This window comes from Sapajus apella, unplaced genomic scaffold, assembly GCF_009761245.1.
Source record: "Sapajus apella isolate SASKATOON/1434 unplaced genomic scaffold, GSC_monkey_1.0 scaffold1, whole genome shotgun sequence".
Lineage (NCBI taxonomy): Eukaryota > Metazoa > Chordata > Mammalia > Primates > Cebidae > Sapajus > Sapajus apella.
This window is the reverse complement of record NW_022436941.1, coordinates 61,010,900-61,027,718: the sequence shown is the minus strand read 5'-3', so window position 1 is coordinate 61,027,718 and position 16,819 is coordinate 61,010,900. Positions and strand designations below refer to the sequence as shown.

Below are 16,819 nucleotides of genomic sequence, written 5' to 3'. Positions count from 1 at the left end.
TTTTTTTTTTTTTTTTTTTGAGACGGAGTTTCACTCTTTTTGCCCAGGCTGGAGTACAATGGTGCGATCTCAGCTCACTGCAACCTCCGCCTCCCGGGTTGAAGCGATTCTCCTGCCTCAGCCTCCCAAGTGGCTGGGATTACAGGTGCCCGCCGCCAGTCCCGGCTAATTTTTGTATTTTTAGTAGAGACGAGGTTTCACCATGTTAGCCAGGCTGGTCTCCTGACCTCAAGTGATCCACTCACCTCAGCCTCCCAAAGTTCTGGGATTACAGATGTGAGCAACCATGCCCAGACATGCTGTACATTTTTTTAAGTAATGTTTTTATTATCTTAAAAAATCAATGTGCTCTCATTATAAATATATTTTGGAAAATACAGTGAAACATGAAGAATAAAATAAAACAAGCCTTAAATCCGTCATCAATAGAACATACCCACTCAGGGTTGGTATTGGACTCCTCTATTAACGCCACTTTTGTGTCCCGTTATACTGGATGTATATCACACAGGAGATCACGCTCCAGGCTGAGGATCTTCCAGGACTTCACCCCCTAAATCTTGACGCCTTGGCCTTTGACAAATATTTGAGCATCGAATGGGCTTCTCAGGGGCCTCTCTGGCAGCCTAAGCGGGCCATGGTGGATGATCCCAGGCGAGCGAGAGGACTGTCAGGGTCGGGGGCCTGCGAGGGGCAAAACGGACGCTAAGCAGGTCTGAAGTCTGAGCGAGTGGCAACCTCGTTTTTTCTTATTTTACTTTTCGGTGGTTCCACGAACAATCTGGATCACCTCCTCGGCACGCCAGGTTCCCAATCCAGGGCGGGCCTGATGAAAGGCTGGTGGGCGTGTTCCCGCCCGAGGCCCGAGTTGGCCGGCACGGAGGCTGGGAGGCCCTCCCTACGCCCGGCTGCGGGTATAAAGAGGCAGGCTGCGGACTACCAGCAGCTCCCGGCTGCGCAGCGGGAAGGCTCGTCTCGTCGGTCTGCAACCGTGTCGACCACCTATCTGGACACCACAAAGATGCCACCCGTTGGGGGCAAAAAGGCCAAGAAGGTGAGTCTCCAGGAGACCCGAGGGTGCTCTCCTTCCCCTCCTACCTGCTCTGTACCCCAGCCTCTGGGAGCGCAGAGGGGCCCTCGGACACGGCCTGGCACCCAGCATCCTCCTACCTGAGCCTCAGACCAGAATGTGCTTCCAGAACTTCTCCAGCAGGACCCCAAAGCGCCTCTGAGCCTCCCCACCCCTGCCCCACGTTCAGAGCACGCCCCCAGAGCGCCTGTCTCTCCTCTCCATCCCCAGCCCCGTTTGGATGCGCCCGGATCTTTGTGATCCTTGCCTCTCAGACCCAAAGGCACCCTCTGAGCCGTCCCCGACGGCTGGGTGTCCCCACAGCTCCGAGCCTCCCCACACCTTCTGAATCTGGCACCCCAAGACCAGAAAACTCCCCAGAGATACTGCTCCTAGCCCCGCAGGGACGATATCCCGTCCCCACCAGGTGCCGCAGTGCGCCTCGCCTGCTCCACATCAGTGTCGGCGGCCGCCACAAGCGCACGGTGCACCTGCGCGCCCAGAGCAGGGAGGAGAAGGCAGCGCCACTCTGACATTTCCAGCCTGGACCGGCACTGCGGGTGTCCAGGCCGCCTCCCCGCCAGGTTCTGGTTGCACCCAAGGCCCAGGCGCTGTTTGGGCAGTTGCAGATTTTCACAGGCAATTTAATGTCCGTGATAACAGAAAAATGTACAACGGAAGCCTCGAAAACATGGTTTAAGAAAAAATGAGGACTGGGCGCTGTGGCTCACGCCTGTAGTCCCAGCACTTTGGGAGGCAGAGGCGGGCAGATCACTTGAGGTCAGGAGTTCGAGACTAGCCTGGCCAACATGATGAAACCCTGTCTCTACTAAAAATAGAAAAATTAGCCTGGCATGGTGGCACGCGCCTGTAACCCCAGCTACTAGACCAGCTGAGACAGGAGAATTGCTTGAACCCAGGAGGCGGAGGTTGCAGGGAGCGGAGATCGTGCCACTGCACTCCAGCCTGAGTGCAGTGAGAGACTTCGTTTCAAAAAAGAAAAAAAAAGAAAAGAAAAGAAAAGAAAAAATGGGCAGAGTGGCTGTAAGATATTGAGGAAGGGCTGCTGATGAGATTGTAAAACCCAATTCCAGCTCCAGATTAACAAGTCCATCTCTTGGCTTTCCCAGTGGCCTGTCAGGAGGAGCATTTTCAGTGCAGATGATAGGCCTTCTTCTAATTTGGGGAAGGGATGGATAGATGGACTGACTGCCGCGGAGTGAGACCGGAGGGTCGGAAGAGAGAGGAGAATGGAGGGAGGAGGGAATAAACTTGACCTTTTGGTATCAAAATGCCCAGTCCCAGGCCTGGTGTGACAGAGGCCCCTGGGAAATGGTAGGGAGGCAGATGGGGCCAGGCCAACTGTATCCTCTGGGCTGTAAGGACAGTGAGAAAGGTCCAACTCTTATCCTAGTGCCTGCCCCGCTGGAGAACCAGCCAAGGTGTGCCCAGTTTCTAAAGGGATGGCCTCCCAAATCAAAAAGAACTCTACACAAGGAAGAAGGTCAGTTCAGTTACGTATTCTAAATACAGCATCATCGATGCATGTTGATGGCATGAGTGGGTGTTGACGTAGCAAAGGACTGTAGGCTCTCACCAGTCCAAGGAGGGTGAGAATTTCGCCGTTTCCTAAATGTACTAAATGAATATCTGTGGTGCCTTGGAAGGATGACTCCTATAGATATAGATAGATATTTTTGTTTGTCTCCATTCTCATAGTCATGTATTCTAACTTACTCCCCAAACTCAAATGCAGAAAATCTAACATTTTAAAGAATTATCTTTATAGAATTATCTAAACAACACATGGACATAAGATGGAAAAAACAGTTTCCTCAGTAATTTGTTTGTGTGCATATGTCAGTGTTAAAACAATATGTAGACAATAACATGTCCTCACATTTTAGTTTAAAATTTAAATACATGTTACAAAGCTAGCACATGTTCAACTAGGGAAAGCACAAAGAACAGTGCCTGTTAAATTCTGGTGTATATTCTGCTAGTTTGTTGTTGAGGCAAATATGTATTTTTTAAACAAAAATGGGCTGATATTATACATACTGTTTTGTAATCCTTTTTCACAAAACAGTATTTTTTTCACAGCACATTCCACTTTTTAAAAAATCTGTTTAGCTTGGGAACGGAAAATCCTGAAGTCTAGATAATTTTAAAATGCAATCGAATGTAAGAGATAGTATTTCCAGAGGTAATCACTCAGCAAGTGCATGAACAGCATAGTAATTTAATCACCACTGCCCACCCTGCCAACCAACATCAGATCCTTACACTGTACATTAAAATGTGGTGATACTGAAGTCTGAAAACACGTACACGCTCAGTGAGAGCTGCTAACTGCCCAAATGTCATGAATTATTTTACCCAAATGAAAGTTAGTAGCAAGTCATATCTCATTTAAGTGACCCTTGTTTATGTTTTTTATATAACTGTACTGGCAGTAATATATGTTAATTATGTCATAATCAAGTTGTAGTTTTCAGATGTGACATTTAGACACATTGGGATCATGATGAATATTTAGATTTCAAAATGACATGTGAGCCATTTATATTTTTGTAGTGCTTTGTTATCTTACGGACTTCCATAAGATAACATGGCTTCAACATTATGCCTTGAAAATGTTTTGATCTGAAAGGTGTATTAGGGAACATACAGCATAATCTACCACTTTGCTGCTCTCAGGTGAAATGTCCATTGTTTCATGTCTCTGCGCACCAGCTGTCCAAATGGCATGGGAAGGAGCAGTGGAGGGGAAGAGGATGAAAATGAGGGAGGCTCTAAGAAGGTGGCAAGGAATTGGGATGCAAATCCTGTGACTGTCTCGCACAGATTTCTGGAATGCTTGTTATATCAGCTTCTGTTTTATCCGCTGTTATTGGTAGTAAATGGAACACATTGGATAAATACTGGATAAAAACTGTGTAAAGTTATTCCTTTATACAGTTTTTCTTCAGGGCTGTCCCACCACCCCCAATCCCATTTAAAATCAAATCTAGATATTATTTAAGCATGAAAGAGTCAGGAAGCCCTACGCTCCCCATCTGGAAGATCATATGTAAATTACTCAGGGACTCTGGGTCTTAATTCCTCATTTGTGAAATCAGAGAGAGATCTCAATTGAATTGAATATCTTTTATTTTTAAAGTCTATGATTATTTGAAATTACAAAAAACTATTAAACTAGAGAATTGCTTTGAAATTCAGAAAGCCCTTTCAAAATACTTAATTCCAAATGTTATCTGTAGAACAACACCAAGGTGATTACTGCACAGTATTGTAAATAGAGTAAGTCTGGAGATTGGGCTGGAACTCATTTAACAAATACTTTCTTTAGATGTCTCTTCCTTGTTCTCGTCATAGAGTACAGAATGTGCACACTCATAACCTGGACTGGAGAGCATAGCTACTGTTGTGGTGAATTTTAACACCAAAGACAGAAGTCTTTGAGTGATTGGCCACCTTTTCAGTCTTAAAATAAAATGGATTAATAACATTCCTGGGCACTGTGGCAGGAGCCTGTAGTTTCAGCTCTTGGGGAGGGTGAGACTAGAGGATATTCTGAGCCCAGGAGTTCAAGTTTATCTGGGCACATAGTGAGACACTGTCTTTAAGAAAAAAATAGCATTCTATGCCACTTTAATGTCTTTAACAATTGTAACCCTCTCCTTAGTTTGTTGATAGAGAATCTGTGCTTAAGTGCAGATTTGAGGCTTTACAACAAAATCTTTTCATTTAATCCCTCAGCAGATAGTTCTTCAAATACACCTCCCATAGTATTCTTCAAATAGTCTTTAACTTGTTCTGAAAGACCCCCAGCATATACAAAGGAATACACAATGTTTATTACATGAGCATTCTTGTTGTTTGTCTTATAGATAACCATAAATGTATGTATAAAATATACACTTTTCTCTGAAAATTCTAAAATAATCACACCTCTCTAAGAATATGTTAGCAAAAATAGAAAATTCTCCTAAAAACCCAAGTAACTTCTTTTCCTCCCTTATCTGTAATTTTAGGGCATCCTAGAACGTTTAAATGCTGGAGAGATTGTGATTGGAGATGGAGGGTTTGTCTTTGCACTGGAGAAAAGGGGCTACGTAAAGGCAGGACCCTGGACTCCTGAAGCTGCTGTGGAGCACCCAGAAGCAGGTTGGTGCAGAACTCTGCTGTAAGTTCTCATAAAGGAGCTGGTTGTGGTGGCTCATGCCTTTAATTCCAGCAACTCAGGAGGCTAAGGCAGGAGGACTACTTGAGCCCAGGAGTTCAAGACCAGCCTGGGTACATAGGGAGACCCAGTCTCTCAAAAGTTTTTTAAAAAATTAGCTGGCATGGTGGTGCACACCTGTAGTCCCAGCTACTCAGGAGGCTGAGGCAAAAGAATTGCTTGAACTCAGGAGGAGGAGGTTGAAGTGAGCCAAGGTCATGCCACTCCACTCCAGCCTGGGCAACAGAGTGAGATTCCATCTCAAAAACAAACAAACAAAAACTTTGCCATTTGGCATTCATCCATGGATCTCTGCTTGGAAATCTTGCTCCAACTTATTTCACCCTGCTACCAGAATTATCTTTCGAAAACAATGTACTAATCACATCATCCAGTTGCTTAAAAACTAAATATTTCCCTGATTCATCAACTCCAGCCATTCAGAGTACTTGTCATTCTTCCAAATGCTACACCTGTTCCTGCCTATTATATTTGCTCAGGCTGTTCTCTCTATAGGGAATTCCCTTCCCCACCTTCTCTGCCTGGCACTAGCATTTAATTCTCCCAAATGCAGCTCAAATGATTCCTCATCTTTGGGACCTCCTTCGCCCCCTTGTCCCATGTCCCAGTTAGAAAAGATCTCTTCTTCCTGCATAGCCCAACCATGCAGTGCTGTAGTCAGTTATTTCTGGACAGACTGTGAAGTTCTCCAAAGACACGACAATGGATTGTTCATCCTTATGTCCGCGGGTGCCATCCACAAATACAGTCAATGAATGATAAATAAAATAAACAATGAACAAGATGAGCAAATACAGGAATGTGAGCACCCTCTAGCCACCCATTCATCTAGCCTAGCAGGTTTGCAAGAGTTGCCAAGAGACTTCAGATCTCATCTATCCCTAAGATGTGCAAATGTCAACCAACCAGAAATTTAAGCAGCTATTTTCCTGCTTGTTTATCTGAGAGCCATTTGAAAACATTGTGGGTTAATAAACAGATAGAAATTATACCTTTCCCCGTTCACTCTCCCAGTTCGCCAGCTTCATCGAGAGTTCCTCAGAGCTGGCTCAAACGTCATGCAGACCTTCACCTTCTATGCAAGTGAAGACAAGCTGGAGAACAGGGGAAACTATGTCTTAGAGAAGATATCTGTGAGTAAAACCAGCCATGGGACTTTTAGAAGGATATTGTTGACCTATTGCATCAACAAAGCTACCAGAGAGAAAAGAGTTCAGCCTTTTCCGAGTTTCATTTTATTTCTGATAATTAAAAAATTAGAGGTTGAATAACAGCCTTAGGTTTTGTTTAGCTGGAATGCCCAAAATGAAGAAAAGGGCATTTAGTGAAGCAGATGAAAGAAGAGGTGTTTAATGATGAATGATTCTCCCAGTCTTTTGACTAAGTTGCTGAGTAAATTGGGTGTCCTTACAAATTCTTTTGTCCTTAATGCTTTTAAATATAGTATGGCGTAGAGGAAAGATCTAGGCGTAAGGAATTAGTCAACCTGGAATAGTGCCTGACCCAGCCACATCTGCTTTGTGATGTTGGACCAAACCCCTTTACCTCATCAAGGCTGAAGTTTCCAAAATTCCATGAGTGTACAGGGCTGGGTTTGGGGACTTTTCATTTGTTGAGCATAACAAACAACTTTTCTAAATAACTAGAAAAGTTGGTGGCCGGTGAGGTGGCTCATGCCTGTAATTCCAGGACTTTGAGAGGCCAAGGTGGGTAAATCATGAGGTCAGGAGTTCGAGACCAGCCTGGCCAACATGGTGAAACTCCGTCTCTACTAAAAATACAAAAATTAGCTGGGCGTGGTGGCATGCACCTGTAGTGCCAGCTACTCGGGAGGCTGAGGCAGAAGAATCCCTTGAACCCAGGAGGTGGAGGTTGCAGTGAGCCGAGATTGCACCACTGCACTCCAGCCTGGGTGACAGAACGAGACTCTGTCTCACAAAAAAAATAAAAAGAAAAAAAGAAAAGGCCTTATTAGTTGTGCATTTATCTGTTAATTGAGAATATACATACTGACAAAAATGTTCTGAATTCTATAGTTATTTAAATTTAATTTTAATCTTATTAATCATAAAAGCAAATCATCATCACCACCACTACTATTTGCTACGGACTCTCCTAAGTGCAGCTTAGGCACTGGAAGATAGCAGACAACATCCTTTAATGTAAAAACTTCTACCATCTCACACATCTTTGGTATAATGTAATGTCCTATATAACATATGTTTATTGTTACTATCACTATTATTAGTGTTATTGTTATTGCAAACTGCTCAACTTGGTAAAGCTTTGAACAATTCCATAACAGTGATTTTTCTGGAATAAGATACTATTGTAAATATATAACCAAGATGTGAATGTTTGAATAAAAATTTTATTTTAATTTTACATGAAAATTTAGTTGTCTCATACACTCACCCATTTTAGGGCCAGAAAGTCAATGAAGCTGCTTGTGACATTGCCCGACAAGTGGCTGATGAAGGAGACGCTTTGGTAGCGGGAGGTGTGAGTCAGACACCTTCATACCTTAGCTGCAAGAGTGAAACTGAAGTTAAAAAAGTATTTCTGCAACAGCTAGAGGTCTTCATGAAGAAGAACGTGGACTTCTTGATTGCAGAGGTAAAGAAAGATGTGGTCAAAGATAAGACAAATGCACCTAGTACATTTTCTCTACCTTTTGCTTTCAAGAGTGTTGCATGGGGTTAGATGACAACCGTAACGAGGAATAGTAATATTTAGCTTTTAAAATCATTTTCCAATTTAGGGCTTCTGCTAAATTTGATTCAGTTCATCTAACACGGTGTTTTTCAAACTTTTTTATTGTAATTTACAGTAAGAAATCACCATTCTATTTTATTTAAAAATGCTAATGGGTCACAATTCAGAGTTTGAAAATAGTAATAATGAAATTGTTAAGCAATGGAATAGGTTTTCAAGGCCAGGGGCAGTGGTTCACACCTGTAATCCCAGCACTTTGGGAGGCCGAGGCGGGTGAATCACAAGGTCAGGAGTTTGAGACCAGCCTGACAAACATGGTGAAACCCCATCTCTACTAAAAATACAAAAATTAGCTGGGCATGGTGGCGTGTGCCTGTAATCCCAGCTACTCGGGAGGCTGAGGCAGGAGAATCGCTTGAACCCAGGAGGCGGAGGTTGCAGTGAGCTGAGATCGTGCCATTGCACTCCAGCCTGGGTGACAGAGCGAGACTCCATCTCCAACAACAACAACAATAGGAATAGGTTTTCAAATTGTTTGGGGAGAAACGAGATGAAAAGTACCCTAACCTTAACTTCTTTCAGTATTTTGAACATGTTGAAGAAGCTGTGTGGGCAGTTGAAACCTTGATAGCATCTGGCAAACCTGTTGCAGCAACCATGTGCATTGGCCCAGAAGGAGACTTGCATGGCGTACCCCCTGGAGAGTGTGCAGTGCGCTTGGTGAAAGCAGGTGATGATAGATTTCCATCAGTTTGTGATTAGTATGTCTTAAAATAACACACTAGTGCACATCTGTCTAGGAATCGGTGTATACTACGTTTGTTAACATAAAAATCATTAATTTACTTTTGTAAGAATATTGATATTGAATCCCAGAGGAAAAGAAGTTTTAAAAATACACACACACACTCATACACACAGGCACACACACACACCAGGCTTTTGAAAGGAGGAACCAGACCTAGCTGGAAGTTTAACATCTACAAGCGAGGTCTTTAAACACTAATAACTTTTCAGTTAGTTACCCTGTTTGCCCAAGTTTTTCATTCTCATAAATTACGAGTATGTTTTTTGCTTTTTGTAATTGGTGGAGTAAATCAGAAGATCCTTTGATATAAAACATTGACCACCCAATATATATGTTTTGTATAATTGTAAACCCATTCCAAATATTGGGTTTCATTTCGTTTAGGAGAAACCCACAGACTGTTTTCAAAATCGTGTCTGGCGATTGCCGTGATAAAGCATCTTTGGTCCAAATATAGTTAAGAACATAATGACTATAAAGAAAGTTTTTGAAAAAAATGAAACGTATTTGTTCTCAATCAAACTGCACAGCACCAAATTTTACAAGAATACTTTAGCAAGACAATCTCATATAGTTGTGAGTCTGGGGAGGCTGAAATGTTAATGAAAAGCTTGTTGAAATGATGGATAGACTATTAACCACATTGAGTAGCTGAAGTTAAAGGATTTTTGAAAATTTTTTTCCCCGAACTATTAATCCTAGACACAAAATTCCTTCTAGGAAACACATGTCTGAAAAACTTTTTAAACTTTTTTCTAAATTATATTCTGCTGCTGTGCCCAAGAAGTCTAATGAAATTATTAAGCTGGCCTGGTGAAAAGGGGCATTTATTTACACCTCAAGTAAGCAACATGGTAAACACAGGTATAATCTAGCAGTTGAAAAATTATTGTGCTTGCAGCATAATATCAAGCATTGAAAGTTTGACTACTAAAATTTGAAGTTAAAAAAATCTCTAATAATTCTTTTTGAAAAAAGATGGACAGCCAAATGTACATAAATCACACTTTAATTATACCAGACTCTTCAAAGCACTTTTCACAGAAAGCACTTCCTGCCTGCTAGTAAACATTCTCACTCAAAGGTATGAAAGGTTTGTGGGGAATGAAGACCCAATGCTATGCTTCTAGTTAATCATTCCAATTAAAAGCTTCTTGCTGGGTGTGGTGGCTCTCGCCTGTAATCCTAGCAGTCTAGGAGGCTGTTGGATCACTTGAGCTCAGGAGTTTGAGGCCAGACTGAGCAACATGGCAGAACCCCATAACTATTTTTAAAATACAAAAATTAGCTAGACGTGGTGGCATACACCTGTAGTCACAGCAACTTGGGAGGCTAAGGTGGGAGCATTGCTTGATCACTTGAGGTGGAGGGTGCAGTGAGCTGAGATCACATCACTGCACTCCAGCCTAGGTGACAGAATGAGACTCCATCTAGTACATCCCTAAGGCTAATATGTTCTTCCCATTCACAGGAGCATCCATCGTTGGTGTGAACTGCCACTTTGACCCCACAATTAGTTTACAAACAGTGAAACTCATGAAGGAGGGCTTGGAGGCTGCCCGACTGAAAGCTCACCTGATGAGCCAGCCCTTGGCTTACCATACTCCCGACTGCAACAAGCAGGGATTCATCGATCTCCCAGAATTCCCATTTGGTAAGACCAACATTTGATAAATCATCTCAATATCTTCACTTGATATTCATATAAATTCAAGTAAATCTATACCCAGAGATCTTTTGTCATAGTGAAAAGATGGCTTGACGTCCCCTCATGTCTTGTCCCTGGATTCTCTCCCTGCACCCAAAAGCCTTTGGTATTAGAGAAAAGTGGAAGGAAAAGATAGGCCCGGCTAGTAACAAAGGCCTTTGAACTTAAATATAAAATCTGAGGTGATTCAGCATCTAAGTAAACAACCAATGAGCATACTTTTGGGTTGGTGAGCACGCCCTCCCGTGGGGGAATCAACAGATATTAGTTCTAGTTCTGGCTCTGTTGCTAAGTCCTGTCACCTTAGGAAAATGTTTGAATTCCTCTAGCCCTCAAATGCCTTATCGGAAAAACAAGGTTAGACCGGTTATCCCTAAGGTCCTTTTCTCCAATTTTGAATATGGCTCAGCTACTCCAGAGTTTTGGGAATGCAGGCAAGATACCATCATCAGGTGACTGTATAACAAGTTTTCATGAAGAGACCAAGCAGATGAAGTGAGGGGATACTTGCAGTCCAGGCAGAGGGAAGAAGTTTCCCAGCATGTTTGGGAAGAGGGGGTGGGTTGACCTCAAAAATTAAGCCAGAGTGATCAGCAGAGGCAGAGCATGCCCAGCCTCCATTTCCTTCTAAGAACTTTACATCTTATCCTATATTCTGTAGGGACCCTTAAACAAGTAAGATACGATAAAATACAATCACTCTGGAGGAACCACAAAGGAAGAACAGCAAGGCATTTGTGTTACTTACTGCTGTGTAACACGTTAAATTAATGCAAAACGTAGTGGCTTAAAAAACCCCTTCTTATCTCACAGTTTCTCCAGGTCAAGAATTCAGGGATAGCATAACTAGGTGGTTTTGGTTCAGGGTCTCCTAAGAGGTTGCAGTCCAGATATTGGCCAGGGCTGTTGTCATCTGAAGGCCTGATGGGAGCTGGAGGATCTACTTCCAAGCTCGCTTAGTTGGCTTTTGGGAGTCAATGTCAGTTTCTTGCTGTCTGTTGACTGGAGGCCTCAGTTCCTTAGCTCATAGGCCTTTCCACTGTGATGCTTGAAAACGTGCTTGAAATGTGATATTTGCAACATGGCAGCTGGCTTTCCCCAGGGTGAGTGCCCCAAGAAAGAACAAGGCAGAAACATGTTTTGTATAGCCTAGCCTCTGAGGTCACATGTCAGTCCTTCTGCCATATTCTATGGATCTCACAGACCAGCCCTGTTATAATGCAAGAGGGGACTGCACGAGGATAAGAACATCAAAGGGCAGGGGTCATCTGGAACCCTCCTGAAGGCTGGATACCATAGCATGTAAAAGTGAACATATAAACACAAAGTAGCAAAGTTTTTCTTAAATGTAAGAATTGAATATTGGAAATAATTCATTTATTGAAAATTATATACTTGTAGCTACTTACCTTCAATTTTGATGAAAAGATTATATAATGCTTAATGGCATAATGCCACTTATTACAGGACTGGAACCCAGAGTTGCCACCAGATGGGATATTCAAAAATATGCCAGAGAGGCCTACAACCTGGGGGTCAGGTACATTGGCGGCTGCTGCGGATTTGAGCCCTACCACATCAGGGCAATTGCAGAGGAGCTGGCCCCAGAAAGGGGCTTTTTGCCACTGGCTTCAGAAAAACATGGCAGCTGGGGAAGTGGTTTAGACATGCATACCAAACCCTGGGTTAGAGCAAGGTAAGTATCTTTTTTCTAACCCAAACTAATTTAGATTATTAATATGGTCAAGTGAGGTCATTTAGAAGAGAGCATCGAATTTGTTGTGTGTTGATGAAGAATCAGCCATCCCCAAATTCTCTCCCAGAGATGTTTATAAAGCATCCTTATTAGGTGATTTCTGATCGCTTTAAGAATATAGAATGTATTTGTCCTGATTTTGGATTTTGAGAAGAAAAAGAACTAAAAAAAGTTTTTAAAAAGAATATAGGCTGAGTGCGGTGGCTCACGGCTATAATCCCAGCACTTTGGGAGGCCAAGGTAGGCAGATCACTTGATCTCAGGAGTTCGAGACCAGCCTGGGCAACATGGCAAAACTCCATCTCTACTAAAAATACAAAAAAATTTAGCCAGGCGTGGTGGTACACACCTGTAATCCCAGCTACTTGGGAGGCTGAGGCATAAGAATCGCTTGAACCTGGGAGGCAGAGGTTGCAGTGAGCCAAGATGGTACTGCACTCCAGTCTGGGCAACAGAGTGAGATTCTGTCTCAAAAAAAAAAAAAAGGAAAGAAATGTAAGTGGCAATGAAATGTGATTTTGTGCTCTAGTAAAGCACCATTAATGTGGTACACAACAATCTTAAATTACATTGATTTTTAAGAGTTAAGGATAACTTAAGTATAGCTAATACTAATTGTTCTGTATCAAGCATGATTTTCAGAGTTGGGAATACAGTGGTGAATAAGACAAGCAAGGTCTTTGCCCTCTGAGTTTACATTCCAATGGGGAAGATTAATAATACACTAGTAAAAAAAAATGTATATCAGGCACTAAGCAGGACAGTAGGAATATGGAAATGAAAGCCATGGTCCCTGGCTTAGAGTCTCACAGTCTACTGGGTAAACGAATATAAAAGCCAATGTATTATACTGTGGTAGCTGCCTTAGTAGATGTACAGATAGAAAAGTAACAAGAGAAGACAATGACTATCTCTGCCTAACAGAAAGATATTCTAGAAGAAGGTTTTCGGGCTGGATTTTGAAGGCTAAATAGGCTTCTACCAGACAGAGATCTAGGAAGCAGGTGGAGGACGGGTAGTCCAAGCAGTAGGAGCAGTTCCACTCTGTTCAACAGCCACTGATGGAGCACAGCTATCTGTCAGATGCTGTTGTGGATGCTGAGGTGGGAAGCTAACAAGGAGCTAGCAATCTAGCAGGCAGAATGATAAACAGGCAGTGTCCGATGAGTATAGTAAGTCCAAGGATGAAGATGTGCATAGGTGTGCAGGGTCTGAGCTAATGTCCCATGGGGCAAAGGACAGAGGGAGGGTGAATGAAAGATTTCTAAGAAAGCTGATGCCTGAGTTGAATTTCGAGAGAAAGGAATTACACTGTCAGAGGAATAGCCTGCAGGAAAGCACTGAGAAGTGGAAAGAGAATGACACATTGGAAAAGTAGAAGTTTGAGAATAGCAGAGACAGAATTTGGTGGAAGACACCTCCCAGGAGAAGGAGGCAGCCTCTTTATTCATGCTCCTGAGTTATGTAGGACCCCATCCCAAAGGCAAAGAGGATCCTGGTGTGGGGGTTGGGAGGTATCTCAGGTAGCCTGGGGCAAGTTTAGCTTAGCAAGTTAGCAAGTTGTAATTGCCGTGTGAGGAAAGCCTTGCTAGGAGGGACAGCAGACAGGTTGAGGCTCAAGATAAAAGGGAACAAAGGAAATAGAAGGGCAGAAGTGGAGCCTGCAGAGTGAGAAGCGCAGAAGTTACCCAGGGTTTGGAGAAGAACAACCAAGCTGGACTCTTCGGGCTCATGAGGCTGTGAGGCGGGAGAGGTAGTACAAGTGGGACAGACAGTACTCCTATCCCAGATTATCCCTGTGCACATATCAGAATAAGAAATTCAAGCTGGGCATGGTGGCTCATGCCTGTAATCCCAGCATTTTGGGAAGCTGAGGTGGGCTAACCACTTGAGCTCAGGAGTTTGAGACCAGCCTGGAAAACATGGTGAAACCCCATCACTACAAAAAATACAAAAATTATCTGGGTATGGTGGCCCAGGCCTGTAATCCCAGCTACTCAAGAGGCTGAGGCAGGAGAATTGTTTGAACCTGGGAGGCAGAGGCCAAGATCGCGCTGTTGCACTCCAGCTAGGGTGATAGAGTGAGACCCTGTCTAAAAAAAGAAATTCAAAGTAATTTTAGATTTACAGATCGAGGGGAGGGGGCAGATTTTTTAGTCCAGATTAATGTATGTTTTAATGGATGCACTCTAAGAATCTAATGATGGCTCTCTCAATGTGCGTTCATAACAGAACAAAAAAATCATATCAGTTTTTGCATCAAAGGGCACCTTCTAGGATAAAAACTGTTGTTAATGAGGCAGATGCCTCTGGAGGAATCACTGTAAAAAGCCATCCAGCAGAACGAATTGTAGAGGACCCGCTTCCCAGTCCCTCAGCTGCTTCTGATGTTTCTTCTCATCTACAAAAGTAAAGTACAGTGTACAGTAACCTTTAATCAAAACACAGCATTGCGGGTGTAGACAAAGCCTGCCGCTGTTGGCCATTCAGCAGCTGATATGGGTATTCTAGTGATGCCACCATGCTGCTTCATTACCCTGAGCACATGGTTGTTTCACTGTGTTAATGGTATGTGATACTTTTCCTGTTAAGTACTAATGTGTGGATAAGTGTAAGCAAATGATGGCTTATCAGTAGCACATAAATTCGAAGTCAGGAATGATGGTGACGCGAAACAACCAGATTGTCCACACAGGTGGCTGAGCATGACACGTTTGCTTTTTAATGTCTGATAGGTGACTTTGTGTGCTGCACAACATTATTTAAAATATCATATATTTTTTAATGGTTCCATGACATAAAGACCAACGCTAGGGGAGGAGTCTGATGTCGTGTGTTCTGTTCACACAGGGCCAGGAAGGAATACTGGGAGAATCTTCGCATAGCCTCAGGCCGGCCATACAACCCTTCAATGTCAAAGCCAGATGGCTGGGGAGTGACCAAAGGAACAGCCGAGCTGATGCAGCAGAAAGAAGCCACGACTGAGCAGCAGCTGAAAGAGCTTTTTGAAAAACAAAAATTCAAATCGCAGTAGCCTCAATGGAAGCTATTTTTGGTGAATTTCTAGGTGTTTGGGCCACAGGTCCCACAAATACAGAAAAGAGAGTTAAAAAGCAGTGCTTTCATGAATGCCATCCTACACATATTATTGGTATTACCTGAACAAAACAGAATTACAAATAGCACTTGACAATTTTAAAGTATGTTTTAGAAAAAAGTACAAAGTCAATCTTGACACAGGTTCACAAGCACCCACCCTGTGTAAGGTGTTGTGGAAATCTCTGCAGCACAGGAAAAGTAATTCAGATGTTAATCCCACTTGAAGAAGTTGGTAGGCTAGCAAAGAGGATGAGACATGCACCATCATAAATGACTCAGCAACCAGCCAGGGACAGATAAAGTGTTATGGAAAGGGGCTTTCAAGCTCTTTTGAAAATGACCCTTAGTAAGCAACACAATTTATATAATGACCCAGCAAAACACATCACATCTTCCTGTCGAAATTAAATGTGTGATCCATTCTAGTATTTTCTGTTTCATTCTGTTCCATTTACAAAACATGCTAGTTGAGACCTTTCAAATGGATTTTTATGATCACTCCTGGGTTTCGATCCACAGTTTGAAAAACATTGCTACAGGACACTTCAGATACGGAGACCATCCTGTTTAAGTGTTCTTGTAAGTAGGTCAGTCATATGAGACCCCATCAATAAGTATCCAATACCCAGAGTCCTGCTGCCAGAGTTCCCAAGTTCTTCTGTTTCCTCACCCTCTTTTCTACAAGTAAAAGACATAAACCACTAGGGAGGAGGGAGGAGAGATGGATATTTCTGTCCTCTCCATCCTGGTCAATACTGGATCCACCTAGTGCCTCTAGGCCATCAGGCTGAGCAGAGTGAGCTTGTGTTAGTTGATAGCTTTTAAAAAATATAATAAAAAAAAAAGTAGAGATTCTCCAAACTCTAGCCTGGTTTCCTAGATTGAGAACTATGATATTTTTCTCTGATAATTGAATATCTACTCTCTAAAGACACAAAACTATTAGAAGAAACATGGCTACCCTCAGTGTGTATTAGAAAAGAGGTCATGCTGCTTTCTAAACATTCTTGAATTGTTGGAGCTGTTCTAAAATTGTAATTCTTTTCAGCTATTAAAAAGAAGAGCAGTGAGACTTTATTGTTTGTATTTTATTCCTATCCTGGTTCTACAATTTGCTAAGTCTTATATGAAATCTCTATACCTCAATTTCTTCACCTATTTAAAAGAAAAACTGACTTCACAAGTATGCTGGAATTTTAAAGGAGCAGGTGGCAGTATTTAAAAGGAAAAGAGGCCTACTCGGTCTTTCTGGAGAGCCAGTCAGGGAATTCTAGAAAACAAAAATAGGCCAGGAGGGTTGGCTCACACTTGTAATCTCAGCACTTTGAGAGGCGGGCAGATTTCTTTAGGTTAGGAGTCCAAGACCAGTTTGGCCAACATGGTGAAACCCTGTCTCTACTAAAAATACAAAAATTAGT

General features: G+C 42.7%; 1 protein-coding gene across 1 annotated transcript; it reads left to right on the top strand.

Moving 5' to 3' along the window:
- Positions 1–920: 920 nt before the first annotated feature.
- On the top strand, positions 921–16,478 carry BHMT (betaine--homocysteine S-methyltransferase). Its single transcript, XM_032277446.1, has 8 exons — positions 921–1,054; positions 5,107–5,239; positions 6,330–6,448; positions 7,740–7,931; positions 8,613–8,760; positions 10,310–10,492; positions 12,014–12,242; positions 15,153–16,478. Exons 1-8 carry the CDS (start codon positions 1,022–1,024, stop codon positions 15,334–15,336), a joined length of 1,221 nt encoding a protein of 406 aa, XP_032133337.1. The 5' UTR covers positions 921–1,021; the 3' UTR covers positions 15,337–16,478.
- The last annotated feature ends 341 nt before the right edge of the window (positions 16,479–16,819 follow it).